General features: G+C 42.2%; 1 protein-coding gene across 2 annotated transcripts in view; it reads left to right on the top strand.

Moving 5' to 3' along the window:
• The first annotated feature begins 1,479 nt into the window (after positions 1–1,479).
• The window catches only part of C6H9orf135 (chromosome 6 C9orf135 homolog), a 48,538-nt gene continuing 34,681 nt past the window's right edge, over positions 1,480–15,336 (top strand). The window contains exons 1-2 of one of the 2 annotated variants that reach the window (XM_039546004.1): positions 1,480–1,915; positions 15,030–15,138. In XM_039546004.1, coding sequence (XP_039401938.1) covers positions 1,818–1,915; positions 15,030–15,138 — 207 coding nt within the window. In that variant the 5' untranslated portion in view covers positions 1,480–1,817. The remainder of the gene's footprint in view (positions 1,916–15,029; positions 15,139–15,336) is intronic. The other variant, XM_039546003.1, reaches the window with a different exon arrangement.

Raw genomic sequence — 15,336 nt, forward strand, 5'->3', positions numbered from 1 at the left:
GTAAAGGAGTTTGAACTAGGTTTCTCTTCCTTTTTGACAATAGAATTCTGTGCCAAGTTCCAGTCTGTTACACCAGTGCTACCCTATTAGTGACAATGTAGTTCATTTACTGGTGAAATAAATGGTTTTGCACAGGTATTACAGTTGCAATATTTTGGCCTATAGAGTTCTCATTACAGATGCTGATGCACAAAGGGCAGAGTGACTCTCGTTTGCAGGGCCAGTAGTTAGAAAAAACACTTTTTTTTAAAGCTTGTAAACAAAACACATTTAATGTGGAAATAATGGAGACAAAATGGGTATGGAACCCTTTAATGTCACTTTTACCCAACACTTTTCAGAATAAAACCATGCTTTATATAGAGAAGGAAATTAGAGCAAAGCGTCTTCTCTTCAAAGACTTAGACAATATATTTAAAAAAAAAAACCTGCAAAAAAAGTGAAGTGATACCAGTAATAGCAGAAACAGAAATAACATGATATTGTTAGGTGAGGTTACCATTTTCTCATCTGAATCCTGTTATGTAAATGAATGTTTACACTCTCCTTGGAATAATGCTAGTTTCACAGATTTATTACAAGGACGATTTGAGGGCATAGAAAGTAAGTGGAACTATGTATACTATTTTGGACTTATTTGCTGGAGCTAACTTTAAATCATCTGATGAGCTAAAATTATAATCACAATACTTATGCACCTACTTGTCCACATGGAGTGACGATTTAAAATATCAACAAAAAAGTTCTAAACTATTTAAACTACTTGTGAGAGTCAGCTCTACTCTTGCAAATCTTTAGGGTGAAATCCTGACCCCACTGAAGTCAGTGGGAGGTCTGCCATTGACCTTAATGGGACAAGGATTTCACCTTTAGCTTCTACGGACATCTGTATAGCTGAATGGCCCCTCTTGCGACCATAGCAGGAGCAAAACCAAAATTATTTATTCAGTGCTGTGTGTGCAAAATTGTTTCTGACATACCCTGCCTGTCTGGTCTCCAGAGCAGAAATACTGTTAACTCAGATTGTAAACTCTTTGGAGCAGGGCCTCTTTGTACAGGAATTAGCACAGTGGGGGTACTGGTCCATGACTGGGTTAGCTGGGTGCTACCAGACAACATAGGTAATGATATCTGCTTGGCCCCATAGGGAGCTGGAAGTCATCACAGCACTCTTTGTTGCCTCTTGTGCCCTCCAGACTCGGCAGATGGGAGAGATTTAGGCAGCGAGGTGCTGCGGTAAATGGGGGAGAGGGTTCAACTACCCTCAGCCCCTTTTAAAACAAGGTCACGTTTTTTGTCACCTGTTTAATAGAGGTCCGTCTTTACTGGACTACATTTCCCGTCATGCAACGCGCCGCATTGCTCCGTCGTTCGCTCGGGTCAAAGCGGAGCGTTGTATTCTGGGAAATGTAGTCCTCCGCGGGGCGGTGGTTCAGAGCTCCGAGGCCATAGCCTTATAGTCCCGGCCGAAGCGCGGAAAGCTCTCTTCGCTCCACCCCCTTCTTCGCAGCGTCTCTCGTTACCAAGGGGATTAGGCGGCGCCTGCGTAGGAATGTCTCTGATTGTAGCGGAGAGACTTGGGGCCTCAAGAAGTAGAATCTTTTAGGGACTATTTTTGTGCTGAGAGGGAGAGCTGGGCGCAGCGTTACCCCAGGGGGCTGACGGCAAGGAGCCTTCTGTGGCGAAGTGGGGCTGAGCTGCTGGAGTGGACTAGCCCCTGTGTGTGAACGGGAGAGAGGGGAGGCTGCGTGCTTTGGTCTGCGGGGGGGTCAGTACAGTGCAGCAAGTCCTGCAGCTCCAGAGGGAGCCACCTGAGGATGGACATAGGCCCCCCAGATGTGTTGGAGCGCAAGGGGGCTTTGACTCTGCGCTCGCATTGCGTGCAATATGGGAGACCCACCCTAATATACCGCTGGTAAGAGGGCACCACTGTCGGTATCCCTGGGTCTGTGAACATATGTGGTACTCAGCAAAATGCCCCAGGAAAAAGACATCCACTTCTCCCTTGTGTACTGCACACCTCCTAGAGATGTGTGTTATGGGTGACCAGAGGGCAAGTGTGAAAAATTGGGACAGGGTGTGGGGGGTAATAGGAGCTTATATAAGAAAAAGCCCCCAAAATCGGAACTGTCCCTATAAAATTGGGACATCTGGTCACCCTAGTGAGTGTTATGCTATATATAGGACACCCTTGCAAAAAGTCACTCCTCTGGCTTTTTAGATTATGGTGAGTTTTGGCAAAGGAAGGTGAGTAGATTTTGGCCTGGTCTGCACACAGTGTTCGTACTATGGTTGGGTTAGGACTGTGGTTTGTTGGTTCTTTTGCTAAAATAGTTATAACTAGTAAGGCCTTGCACATGGAGGAGTTTTATATTGGTATAAAGGAGCCTTAAAGATAAAGCAATACAACTGTTGTATGTAGAGAGTTGTTCCTTTGTGCCCAAGCTGGTAAGTTTTCATGTTTTTTCTTGTTTTCTGATTTTTGTTGTTAAAAAGTGGATCTTTTTAGGAGCAATTGGCTTATTTTTTTAAATAGTATTCTAGAACATTGCAGTATTTGAATTTATACTCTTAAAAATAGCTATATCCAAAATCCTGTGCTGTCAAGGCCAAACTCTCAGTAAGCATATGGGATATTTTAGGACCCAGTGGCTCACCATTTAAATAATTACAGAAATCTAAGGGTGGTATAGATCTGGTTCAGTGGTGCATGGAGGGGGTGGAATAAATCCTGTGAACGCCTAAGCAGAGGAGAAATAGACGCTTCATCCTGGCTTTCTCACAATAATGACCAGCTCCCCAAAATGAGTAACTAATACACTAGTAATGAGGCAAGGAAGAAGAAGGGGGAGGAATATGGGGACCCCTAAAATGGGGAAAGAATCAAACTTCAAATGTTTTCAGATTACTAGAATTTTTGAAATGGGTTTAGCTATGTGGCCATGATGAGTGGGTTGTAAATACCTAAGTAGATCTCTAGAGAGCGCTAACAATTATGGGCTATATTCTGTCTAGCCCTTAAAGAGGTGTAGCAATTTGCACTCTTCCCTATGTTCCCCCTCAAGTGGTGTGTCTCCTTACTACCCACAACTTGGGCATTGCCTACCAGACACCATAGAGCCCTCAACTGATTTATACTAAAAGCCCCAATATATATGCATCTGCCGTTTTTAACTGCCGCTGGCTATTTTGCAGATGGTTTTATTATATTATCCACACTCATTCCTGGTCTGCCTGCCTTTCTATCTCTCCATGTTTGTATTATGATTATTTTTGGTTCATGCCTAATTATTTTCACTATGCATACGGGCTCATACGCATTTAAAATCTGATACATCTTTGTAGTCATAATTGTGTCATGAGTAAATTCAGGAGCATTTGTGCCTGTACCCATTTCCATATATATATTTTCTATACTGTGTGGATTTGAGCACAGCACTGTTATTGAAAGCTTTTCTGAAAATCACTGGGATAGTAAATTATGTCCCTGCCTTGATATTTGGCAGTTTACTTAGCATTCCCAAAGTTAAGCACTGCAAATGTTTGTGAGAGATTCATCCATGTGTCTGAGATGTGAAATGTACACCTCTACCCTGATATAACACAACCCGATATAACATGACTTTGGATATAACGCGATAAAGCAGCGCTCCAGAGGGGACGGGCTGCACACTCTGGTGGATCAAAGCAAGTTCGATATAACACAGTTTCACCTATAATGCGGTAAGATTTTTTGGCTCCCAAGGACAGTGTTATATCGGGGTTCAGGTGTATTGTAAGGAGAGAATGTGCTATTTACTACCATTTTTTCCATATCTGAAGTAAACCAATTTATAGTAAAACTATTGTAAATGTAATATGTTGACATCATAAACAGAAGCAGTATGTAAGAAGAATAACTAAAGATGGAATTTTAAATGGAAGAAAAGCTTTAGAATTAAGGAGTCCCCTCCCCCATTTCATGGTAGAGTGGTTCTGCCAACTTCATTATGATTTATGAGCCAAGTAATAATTAAAGGTATGGAAAATTTCTAAAGATCCATGTGTGTAAAATCACCAGATACCGAAAACTGCTGTACTCTTGGTCCCTTCATGTTTGAAAGCAGACAAACCAGAAGCAGAAAGCCATATTGGGCAACAATATAAAATCCCCCTATCCAATACACGTATAGAGGCCAGATTTTCAAAGAGGAAAAAAAAGGGATGCCTATTGCGGCTCATGAAAGGAAAAGAGGATCCCAAGGATGTTTTCAGTGGGTGGTGCTGAGATGTGCATGGGAAAATGGAGGTTGAGGCTGTCATTTTAAAAAAAGAAATGAAAGCAAAACTGAAAGCATCTCCTGCTGGAATGTTTACTGAATCTACCATTCACTCCTCAGTCTCCCTACTTCTATCTATCCTATCTGTCTGTCTAAATACTTATATAGCCTCCACCATCAAGTATCTCATTTCCTCACAAAGGTAAAAATCCCAATCATATCTGTCTTGTTTGCCATCAAGAGGCAGGTTTAGGGTTTTTTAAAATACATGAGAATGAGATTATTATTGCAGGAAAGTGTTGGGAGGAAAGGAGGTGAGGGTTGTGTTTAGTTCTTGAATGTAGTGAGGTTAATAATTCATTTCATCTGGCAATGAGTTCCATAACTTGGGGCCCGTACCTGTGAAAGCACTGTTTCCTGAGGCTATTAGGGTTGCCAGGCATCCGGTTTCTGACTGGAATGCCTGATCGAAAAGGGACCGTAGCTGGCGGTGCAGCAGGAGCCCGGGACTAAGGCAGGTAATCCCTGCCTGCCCTAGTTCCACGTGGCTCCCAGAAGTGGCTGCCAGGTCCCTGCAGCCCCTAGACTCATGGGTGGCCAGGGAGGGAGCTGCACATGCCCTGAGGGCCGGCTCCACAGCTCCCATTGGCCATAACTGCCTATCTTTAAAATTTGCCAGGAGGTGGGAACCCTATTTAGCATTAATTGAAATTATAGAGAGAATATGGGCCAAATCTGCCTTCAGATACTCTGATGTAACTACCATTGATTTCCTCATGAACTCTGCATAGGTACAGTAGAACCTCAGAGTTAAGAACACCAGAGTTACAAACTACCAGTCAACCACACACCTCATTTTGAACGAGAAATACACAATCAGGCAGCAGTATAGACACCCCTCCCCCAAAGGCAAATACAGTACAGTACTTGTTACAATTAAATTACTAAAAGGGGGGGGAGCAGCATTCTTCTGCATAGTAAAGTTTCAAAGAGGTATTAAATCAATGTTTAGTTGTAAACTTTTGAAGAACAACCATAACATTTTGTTCAGAGTTATGAACAACTTCTATTCCCGGGGTGTTTGTAACTGAGGTTCTACAGTAGGTGGGGTCAAGAATTTAGCTCATAGTCTCTAATGATTTCAGAGTGAGAGGCAAATATACATTTTTAAAGTTAGAGTTCTGATTCACATACAAAAAACTTGCTTGGAAAAATACACTTTCAGATGTGTGTGCAAAGAGAGGAATTGTACATGCAAAAGCTAATTAAGTATCAAATGGTTTGTGCATGCGTTTACCTGATTTTGCATGCAATCACAGATGCACTTTGTATTTTCTCTATATGGATCTGCATATATGAAAATTTGGCCCATAATCTCTTGTTGCTCTGGCAAGGAGTATAACAAAAACATCAGGGAAGGGGATCTCTTACCACTTAATAATTGTATGTATGTATAATGTCAGATTCTTATTTAAGTAATGCAAAAAATGAAATTAAATAACTAGGTCATAAAAAGATGGGAGTAGCCTTGGATGTGATGTGCAGAAGTATGATAACAAACCTATTTGTTTTGGTGAGTGGTGAGCTAATAAGAAAGCCATCCTGATTCCCACGTTAAATAAAGTGAAAGGGTTTTGTTCTTCAGAATGAAAATAATGAGAAATCCTTTTATTTTTAGAAATAATTCATCATATTATCTATCCCCTGGCATTTCTATTATTAAACTGAACTTTAACAAAGTGATTTTTTTAAAAATCTAAAATACATTAAAACTATGCTCTGTTACTATGGGTCCACTTTTATTTATTTAGTATAAAATAAGGAAACTGTAATAGTTAGAACAGTTTTTCATTTTAAATAAATTGTTGTAATAGTACCCTAAGCAAATTAAAGTAACAAATTAGTTAACTACTTAATGTAATCCAATTTTTTTTTATAACTGAAATTCAAATTCAGAGCAAAATGATCCAACATATCTTTATTGCTTTGATGTTATTTTGCTATTAGAACATATACCTCCCAGCTGACAATACAGACTACTCAGGGCATATTGCTCCTCTTTTAATCATACTATGAAAGTTTGTAACTCTCATGCCCAAATCCTACTATGATTTTAAAAAATTAAAAATTAAAAACCTTTTTACATCTCAGTTTATTACATATATCAAAACTAGAAGGTATTCTACATACTACCAGATTGAACATACTCCTGATTAGAAAGTAGCAACAGCTGAATACAGCGTGTACAATTACATCTTGGAGGGCATAGCTCTTCATCCTGCATAATGTAACCTGATGCCCTTGATACCAAATAAATCAGTATATAAACACCAGGTATTTATGAAATACCATAGCCTTATAGGAATACAGGAAAGGAAATGTAGGACATACAAGTAAGCCCACAGTAATGCATCATAAAATACTGAAAAAAGACACATAATAGGAATAATATTACATTACTCAGAGTGAAATACACACATTGTTCTGTGAAACTGCATAAATCCAAAACAACATCAAAGCAATTAAAGATATGTTGGATAAGCTTTTGTGGGTAAAAAACCCCACTTCTTCAGATGCATGGAGTGAAAATTACAGATACAGGCATAAATATTCTGGCACATGAAGAGAAGGGAGTTACTTTACAAGTGGAGAACCAGTGTTGACAAGGCCAATTCAGTCAGGGTGGATGTAGTCCACTCCCAATAATTGATGAGGAGGTGTCAATACCAAGAGAGGGAAAATTGCTTTTGTAGTGAGCCAGCCACTCCCAGTCCCTAATCAAGCCCAAATTAACGGTGTTAAGCTTGCAAATGAATTGTAGCTCTGCAGTTTCTCTTTGAAGTCTGTTTTTGAAGTTTTTTTTGCTGAAAGATGGCTACTTTTTAAATTTTGTTATTGAATGTCCAGGGAAATTGAAGTGTTCTCCTACTGGCTTTTGTATGTTACCATTCTGGATGTCTGATTTGTGTCCATTTATCCTTTTATGTAGAGACTGTCCGGTTTGGCCAATGTAAATGGCAGAGAGGCATTGCTGGTACATGATGGCATATATCACATTAGTAGATGTGCAGGTGAATGAGCCCCTGATGGTGTGGCTGATGTGGTTGGGTCCTCTGATGGTGGTGTTAGAGTAGATATGGGGATAGAGTAGGAAACAGGGTTTGTTACAGGGATTGGTTCCTGGGTTAGTGTTTCTGTGGTGTGTATAGTTGCTGGTGAGTATTTACTTCATGTTGTGGGGCTGTCTGTAAGCAAGGACTGGCCTGACTCTCAAGGTCTGTGAGAGTGAGGGATCATTTTCCAGAATAGGTTGTAGTTAGTTGATGATGTGTTGGAGAGGTTTTAGCTGGGGGCTGTACGTGATGGCCAATGGTGGTCTGTTATTTTCCTTGTTGGGCCTGTCCTGTAGTAGGTGACTTCTGGGTACCCGCCTTGCTCTGTCAATCTGTTTCCTCACTTCCCCAGGTGAGTACTGTAGTTTTAAGAATGCTTGATAAAGATCTTGTAGGGCGTTTGTCTCTGTCTGAGGGATTGGAGCAAATGTTGTATCTTAAAGCTTGGCTGTAGACAATGGATCGTGTGACGTGTCCTGGATGGAAGCTGGAGGCATGTAGGTAAGTATAGCGGTCAGTAGGTTTCCGGTATAGGTTGGTGTTTATGTAACCATCATTTATTTGCACTGTAGTGTCCAGGAAGTGGATCTCTTGTGTGGACTGTTCCAGGCTGAGGTTGATGGTGGGGTGGAAATTGTTGAAATCCAGGTGGAATTCTTCAGAGGCCTCTTTCTTGTGGCCGAAGATGTCATCAATGTAGCGGAAGTAGAGGAGGGGCGCTAGGGGAGAAGACCTGAGGAAGCATTGTTCTAAGTCAGCCATAAAAATGTTGGCATACTGTGGGCAGGGGCGGCTCTAGGTATTTTGCCACCCCAAGCATGGCAGGCGGCACGCCTGCAGGAGGTCCGCCAAAGCCGCAGGACCAGCGGACCCTCCGCAGGCATGCCGCCGAAGGCAACCTGTCTGCCGCCCTCGCAGCGACCGGCAGAGCGCCCCCCGTGGCTTGTTGCCCCAGGCACGTGCTTGGCGTGCTGGTGCCTGGAGCCGCCCCTGACTGTGGGGCCAGGCGGGTACCCATAGTAGTGCTGCTGACTTGAAGGTGTAAGTTGTCCTCAAATCTGAAATGGTTGTGGGTGAGGACAAAGTCACAAAGCTCAGCCACCAGGTGTGCCATGGCCTCATCAGGATACTGTTCCTGACAGCTTGTAGTCCATCCTTGTGTGGAAAATTGGTGTAAAGAGCGTCTACATCCATAGTGGCAAGAATGGTGTTTTCAGGAAGATCACCAATGCATTGTAGTTTTCTTGGGAAGTCGATGGTGTCTCAAAGATAGCTAGGAGTGTTGGTACCATAGGGTCTGAGGAAAGAGTCCAAATAATCCTGCTTTAAGAGTGCCAATGCCTGAGATGATGGAGTGGGGGGGCAGTCCAGGATTTCCAGGTTTATGGTTCTTGGGTAGCAGATAGAATACCCCTGGTCGGTGCTCTAGAGGTGTGTCTGTGTAGATTTGTTCCTGTGCTATAGCAGGGAGTTTCTTGAGCAGATGGTATAGTTTCTTTTGGTACTCCTCAGTGGGATCAGAGGATAGTGGCCTGTAGAATGTGGTGTTAACATCTTTACTCTCAAAAATAGTGTCATGGGATCTTTAATGATTACGAGTGACCAGGTTGCCTTGGTTTTACAACATGTCCCCTTTACAATTGGTCCTGGTTTATGACTAGGGTTACTAGGCACTATGATAATACAAATAATAATGAGGGTCTGAATGATGAGGTAATACACGTAAGAGAACTCTCCTGATTTGCTACTTACTTTCTCTTTGAACTTTTATATTCTATTATTTTCTAACCGAAACATTCAAATGCTTTTAGAGTTACCTAGGAAGCCTTGTTGCCAAGAAGAAGCCAAGTTTTCCGTAGTTGAAAAATCTCCTGTTGATTTCAATGAGTTTTTCTCAATTAATGTTTTCAGAATTTTGCCCTGCTAAAATGTGATCATCCCCACACATGAAAGGACTGGAAATCTTCCAAGTGTAGATTTTCCCATAGTATTTATAGGATTTCATGTTTTCAGTCCAGTAAAAATAATTGTCAAGTCAAGCCTAGAAAATTATGAGATTGGCTTAAAAATCATGACAATTTTCAAAAAATAAAAATTTGGGGTTATTTTTCTTCTGGTTTCTGAGCTTAGGGTACACTCAGCTCATGCTTTCATGCATTTCTTTGCAACCATGAGGATTAGAACACACTTTTCTCTGAAAGCTGAGACCCCTGTATAATCACTTGATTCCAGGGACTAGGGCTTTAAAGAAACACCAAATATCAGGAGACTTGGCTACAATGGCATGTCAATTTGGAAGTATCTTTTTTCCCTCCTTTTGACAAGTGACGATGTTGGTGGACGAAGTATTATACAGTATCAGGATAACAATGATCACTAGAGTTAAGGTTGCATAAAGTTTTCTATGATTCCTGCTGTTTTCAGCTGCATTTTATTTCTGAAATATTCATTTCTACACTTGGTCTCTGCCCAAAAGATAATTTATTTATTTTGAGGGAAAAGCAGCTCAAACGTTTTTGACCATGGGTAGGGTTGCCAACTTTCTAATTGCACAAAACTGAACACCCTTGCCCCCTCCCCGCCCCTTCCCCGAGGCTCCACCATTGCTCACTCCATCCCTAACCCTCTGTTGCTTGCTCTCCCCCACCCTGACTCACTCGCTCATTTTCACCAGGCTGGGGCCGGGGGTTGGGGTGAGGGCGTTGGCTGGAGGTGCGGGCTCTGGAGATGAGGGGACTCCAGGCTGGGGCTGAGCGGTTCAGAGTGTGGGAGGGGGCTCTGGGCTGGGGCAGGGGTTTGGGGCATGGGAGGGGGTATGTGGTGTGGTCTCCGAGAGGGAGTTTGGGTGTGGGAGGGGGCTTAGGGCTGAGACAGGGAATTGGGTTGCAGGAAGGGTTTTGGGGTGTGAGCTCCGGGCGGCGCTCACCTCAGGTGGCTACCTGCAAGCGGTGACATGTCCCTCGGCTCCTAAGTGGATGCACAGCCAGGCAACTGCCCGCTGCCTCTGCCCGCAGGTGCTGCCCCTACAATTCCCATCGGTCACGGTTCCCGACCAAGGGGAGCTGCAGAGCCACCGCTCAGGGTGGAGTGGGGGCAGTGCACAGACCCCTGTGGCCTTTCCTCCACCTGGGAGCCGAGGGACATGTTGCCACTTCTGGGGAGCCATGTGGAGCCAGATAGGAAGTGTGCCAGCTCCACGCCTACCTGATTTTTAATGGCCTGGTAAGCGGTGCTGACTGGAGCGGCCAGGCTCCCTTTTCGTCCAGGCATTCCAGTCAAAAACTGGTTGGTGGGGAAACTCTGTTTCTGTTATCCAACATTCGTACAGCATTTTCTTGTTTTAAGATGCTCTTCAGTTGAAAATGTTGGGGGACTAGAGGGTGCAATTTGGTTTAGGAATAGCCCTCGTTAATTAGCAGTGCACTCCTTGTTTAAAACAAAGGTGTATATAAAAGGAAGGCTTTTGCTGCACATGTATGGGTGGGTAATTTGCCTGTACAGTAGGAAATCTAGTCAAATATGTTCCTGAAAATTGACAGGGCCGTTTGGGGACTCTGTAAGGTGCATAGAAATTGAGATCAGAGTTCCAGATTGCATGTGTAGCCTTAACTTTGTCATTCTGCATGATTTAACCCTTAAAAGTCCCAATCTTAATGTTTTATCATATTATTATCATGAAAATAACAGTTAATTCAGCTCATGTTGTATAACAGTGGTCTCCAACTTTTTATACCCAAGATCACTTTTTGAATTTAAGAGCAACTCTGCCCCTTCCCTGAGGCCCTGCCTCGCTCACTCCATCCCTCCACCCCATCACTCACTCTCCCCCACCCTCACTCACTTTCACTGGGCTGGGGCAGAGGGTTGGGGTTTGGGAGGGGGGTGCAGACTCTCGGCTGGGGCTGAGGGGTTCACAGTATGGGAGGGGGCTCTGGGCTGAGGCAGGGGTCTGGGGTGCAGAAGCGGGTGAGGGATGCAAGCTCTGGGAGAGAGTTTGGTTGCAGGATGGGGCAGAGTGTTGGGGTACAGGAGAAGGTATGAGGTTCTGGCTCTGGGAGGGGGCTTAGGGCTGGGCAGGGGTTTGGGGTGCAGGAGGGGGTATGGGGTGCTGGCTCTGGAACGGGGGTTGGAGTGCGGGCTTCCACCAGGCAGCACTTGCCTCGGACAGCTCTCAGTTGGCGGCATAGTGGGGGGCTAAGGCAAGCTCCCTGCCTGCCCCGGCTCCATGCCGCTCCTGTAAGGGGCCAACACGCCCCTGTGGCAACTGGGGGGGCGGGGGCACATGGTTCCGTGCACTGCCCCCTCTGCAGACACCACTCCCTCAGCTCCCGTTGGCCACCATTCCCGGCTAATGGGAGCTGCGTGGTGGTGTTTGCAGATAGGAGCAACACGCAGAGACCCCTGGCCTCCCCCCCCTCCGCCCCCCAGCCACGGGAGCAGCGTGAGGCCAGAGCAGGCAGGGAGCCTGCCTTAGCAGCAGCCCCGCTGCACCACCGGAGACCGCAATCGACCTGGAGAGTCTCCAGGATTGACCAGTTGATTGCGATCGACCAGTTGGTGACCAATGTTCTATATAAACCAGAACCTGTGTACCAGATAAAATGCTAAAGAAGTTTGCCTTTTTTGTTTTGTTTTCTTGTTATGCTTTTAGATCAGTGGTTTTCAACCTTTTTTAATTTTAAAAATTTCAAACGAAGGTGCAGACAGCTTGGAAATCTTAGACATAGTCTACAGACCCCCACAAGTCACTGGACCACAGGTTGAAAGCCACTGTTCTATGGTAATGACAAACTTTCGCAGACCCCTTTTAGGCATAGTCTGCAGACCCTCAGGGGTCCATCGACTACAGGTTGAAAACCACTATTTTAGATGTCAGACTTTAAAAAGAAATACAGAAAGAAATGCTCAGGAATTCCTGAACTAAAAAACGACAACTATAGGACCAGATCAAATTTATATTGAAGTACGAGTATGGGATTGTTTCCACTAAATCCATTGGAAGTTGGATCAAGACCATAACATTAAAAAAATAATACCAAGGGTCTGACCTAAAGTAACAAAAGGAAGAATTTCAGAATTTGGTCTGCCTCTCCCTTTATCCCATTGTTCTTAGGCTTGAATATATATGCTGGTTATTATTTTTTATGTATTTATACAGAGCCATCAGTGTGCTCATGCTTTAAAGACATGTATGAAAGTTCTTCTTTCCTGAAGAACTTAGAATGATCATCACACAATTCTGTAAACACCATGCAATAGCTAGCCACAAAGGAGAAAGTTGTTTGTTTTGTTTTTGTTTTGTTAAAGTCAGACCCTTGAACATTGACATTGTTGGGTTTTTTTAATACAAAAAAAAAAAGTTAAAATGACAATTTGACCTTCAGCTTGGACTTCCACTGAACAGCTTGTGAGAGGCATGTGTGGACCATCTGTCTTGTCTCTTTGAAAAGAAAGAATCCATCCTAGTAAAAGAATCTTTTAGTAGCAAAGCTTGAAAACAACTCGTGAGTCCACAGCCATTAAAAGGGAGACAAACATTCAAATAGAATACTGTACTGTACTCCCATAAGAATGTAGGTAGTGACATTTTTCCAATTAAATAAACATTTGTTGGACAGGAATACTTTCCTATTGTCTGTCTTTAAAGCTCTTTTGCATATAGAGAGATTATTTTAAAGGCTGTAAGCAACATTAATTTCCCACCCAAAATATCTTGCCCTGATTTGTATAATTGTTTTTAATGTTATGGCAGTGCCTGCAGGCCCCAATCAGGTTCAGGATCTCATCATGGTAGGCCCTGTAAAAACACATAGGGCTTGTCTACATGGAGCAGCAATGTGCACTACAGGGATGTGATTTCTAAAACATACTAAAATGTTGCACACTAATTAGTCCATGTAGACCCTGCTGTTGCACACTAAAAGTTTCCTAATGCACTTAAACATAGTGCTGTTTGAAACAGCACTATATTTAAGTGTGGGAGAGATTGTTTAGTGTGCACCAGAAGCGTCTACACAGAGAATTAGTGCACAGTACATTAGTGTGCTTTAGAAATTACATCCCTGTAGTGAGCATTGCTGCTCTGTGTAGGCATGGATGGACTCAGAGGATGGTTTGGGATAGCTGTTCCTCCTCATTAAAGCCCTTAGAGTCTCGCAGGCCTCAGTTCTCTCCATCACATTATTCAACATCTATATAAAGCTAGTGAGAGAGCAACTGCGAGAACACATTTTAAAATGCCATCAATATACAGATGACATCGAGATCTAAATCTCCTTAACATCAACTAAATTCTCTTACACGTGCACACAGTTAAATCCTGACTTTGTTTAAGTCAATGGCAAAACTCCCATTGACTTCAATAGGATCAGGATTTCACCCACACCAATTTAAGCTATTTCTCTCACCAGAGAAGGAAAGGTGGGGGGGTGGGAGGGGATATGTTGTTTAGGGTTTTCATCCATTCTTGCACTTTGCTGCTGCTGTTCAAAGTTGCCTTTTTGTATTTTACAGTTATCCCTTAGCAGTTCTGTTGATTATATGTATCCAAAAGGTGTCCCTGCATAATCCCTTTTTGTGTGGCTAAAATGACAGTAAGGTGAAGACTAGCAGTTATATTTCTCCCCCATCTAGAAGAGTTTTCTAGGAATAGATAAATGTATTCAATAATAAATCCAAGTATCCATTGAACGTTTTATACTTCTAAATGCTAGTTCCTGACACAAAAATTAAATTCTCTCCATCATTTGTAACCATGAAGAACTTTTTATAGAGTGCTGTATTGGCTGAACCTTTATAGGTGCTCTCCAGGATGTAAATAAAAATGGATTTTTGACAACAGTGCTTGGCACATAACATTCTATCTTTGTGACTGAAAATCTCTTCTAATGTATCACACTCACCAGTCTCAGGGGAGCAAACAGAATCCATTTAGACTAGGTATGGAAATTCAGTCTCAGATTTAATTGTTTGCTAATAAATTATTTCAAAGGCATGAGCAGGAGGGAGGGAATTGGATACTTGTCTGACATTGGCTTTGCCTTAGCTAGTGAATGCTTTTCACCAGCAGGCAGCTTGAGTTCGTTGCCTGGTGTAAACAGATTAGTATGTAATGCAGGATTATTTGTATAATTTGCATAGTGTTTATTTCACTAAATATAGAAACTTTCTGATTTAAAATGTTAATTGTTTTATCAAAAGATACCTTGACCTAAAATTACATTATCTTTTTTTCATGTCATTTTGGATTCTTATAACAGTTTTTCAAAGGGGAAAAAGGGGTAGTGATAGGTTAGCTGATATGCTGTAGTTTTGTTGATGTAAAACTTCAGTCAACATGTCTATTGCTTTCCTAGTTTCTTTCTGTTCAATTTTTTCTTTAACTTTTTCCATTTAATTATATTTAGTATTACTATTAAATATATTTATTTTCAGTGGTAAATCTCACTCTTATCTCTAGGTGCAACAAGATACTATTGCAACCAGCAACTGCACTAATGATTATAATAGTAGCATAAAATATTGGGTGGTACAGTAGAGCCAAGCCTATGATATGCATAAATGTGGAGAATTTCACTATATCCAGTGAAATTTTGATTTCAAAATAAGAGATCATGATTACATTTGTCGTCTCACAAATATAAACTTTTTTTTAAAGGCACCAAAACAGAGAGGCTGAACCTAAAGATTATGATATAAATGAAGTTCCTTTGGGTTCAAAGAATTTATGTCAATCTACCTACTCGAGATTTGGAACTGTGGATGGGGTAAATATTTTTTCTTTGTTTTAGCTCAAATTATTCAATATTGTTTATGTATTTATCATTAGGGCTTGCATCTGGTTTTGGTTTTGGAGGCATGTGTTGAATTGGTCTCCAGCATGGACCTATTGGACAAACATAATAAAAGAATATTTAAATTCCATACCACTAAATTAACATTTCTTTTCCTTGTCTAAAGTCTAC

Source organism: Mauremys reevesii, linkage group 6 (genome assembly GCF_016161935.1).
Source record: "Mauremys reevesii isolate NIE-2019 linkage group 6, ASM1616193v1, whole genome shotgun sequence".
NCBI classification, from domain to species: Eukaryota; Metazoa; Chordata; order Testudines; family Geoemydidae; genus Mauremys; species Mauremys reevesii.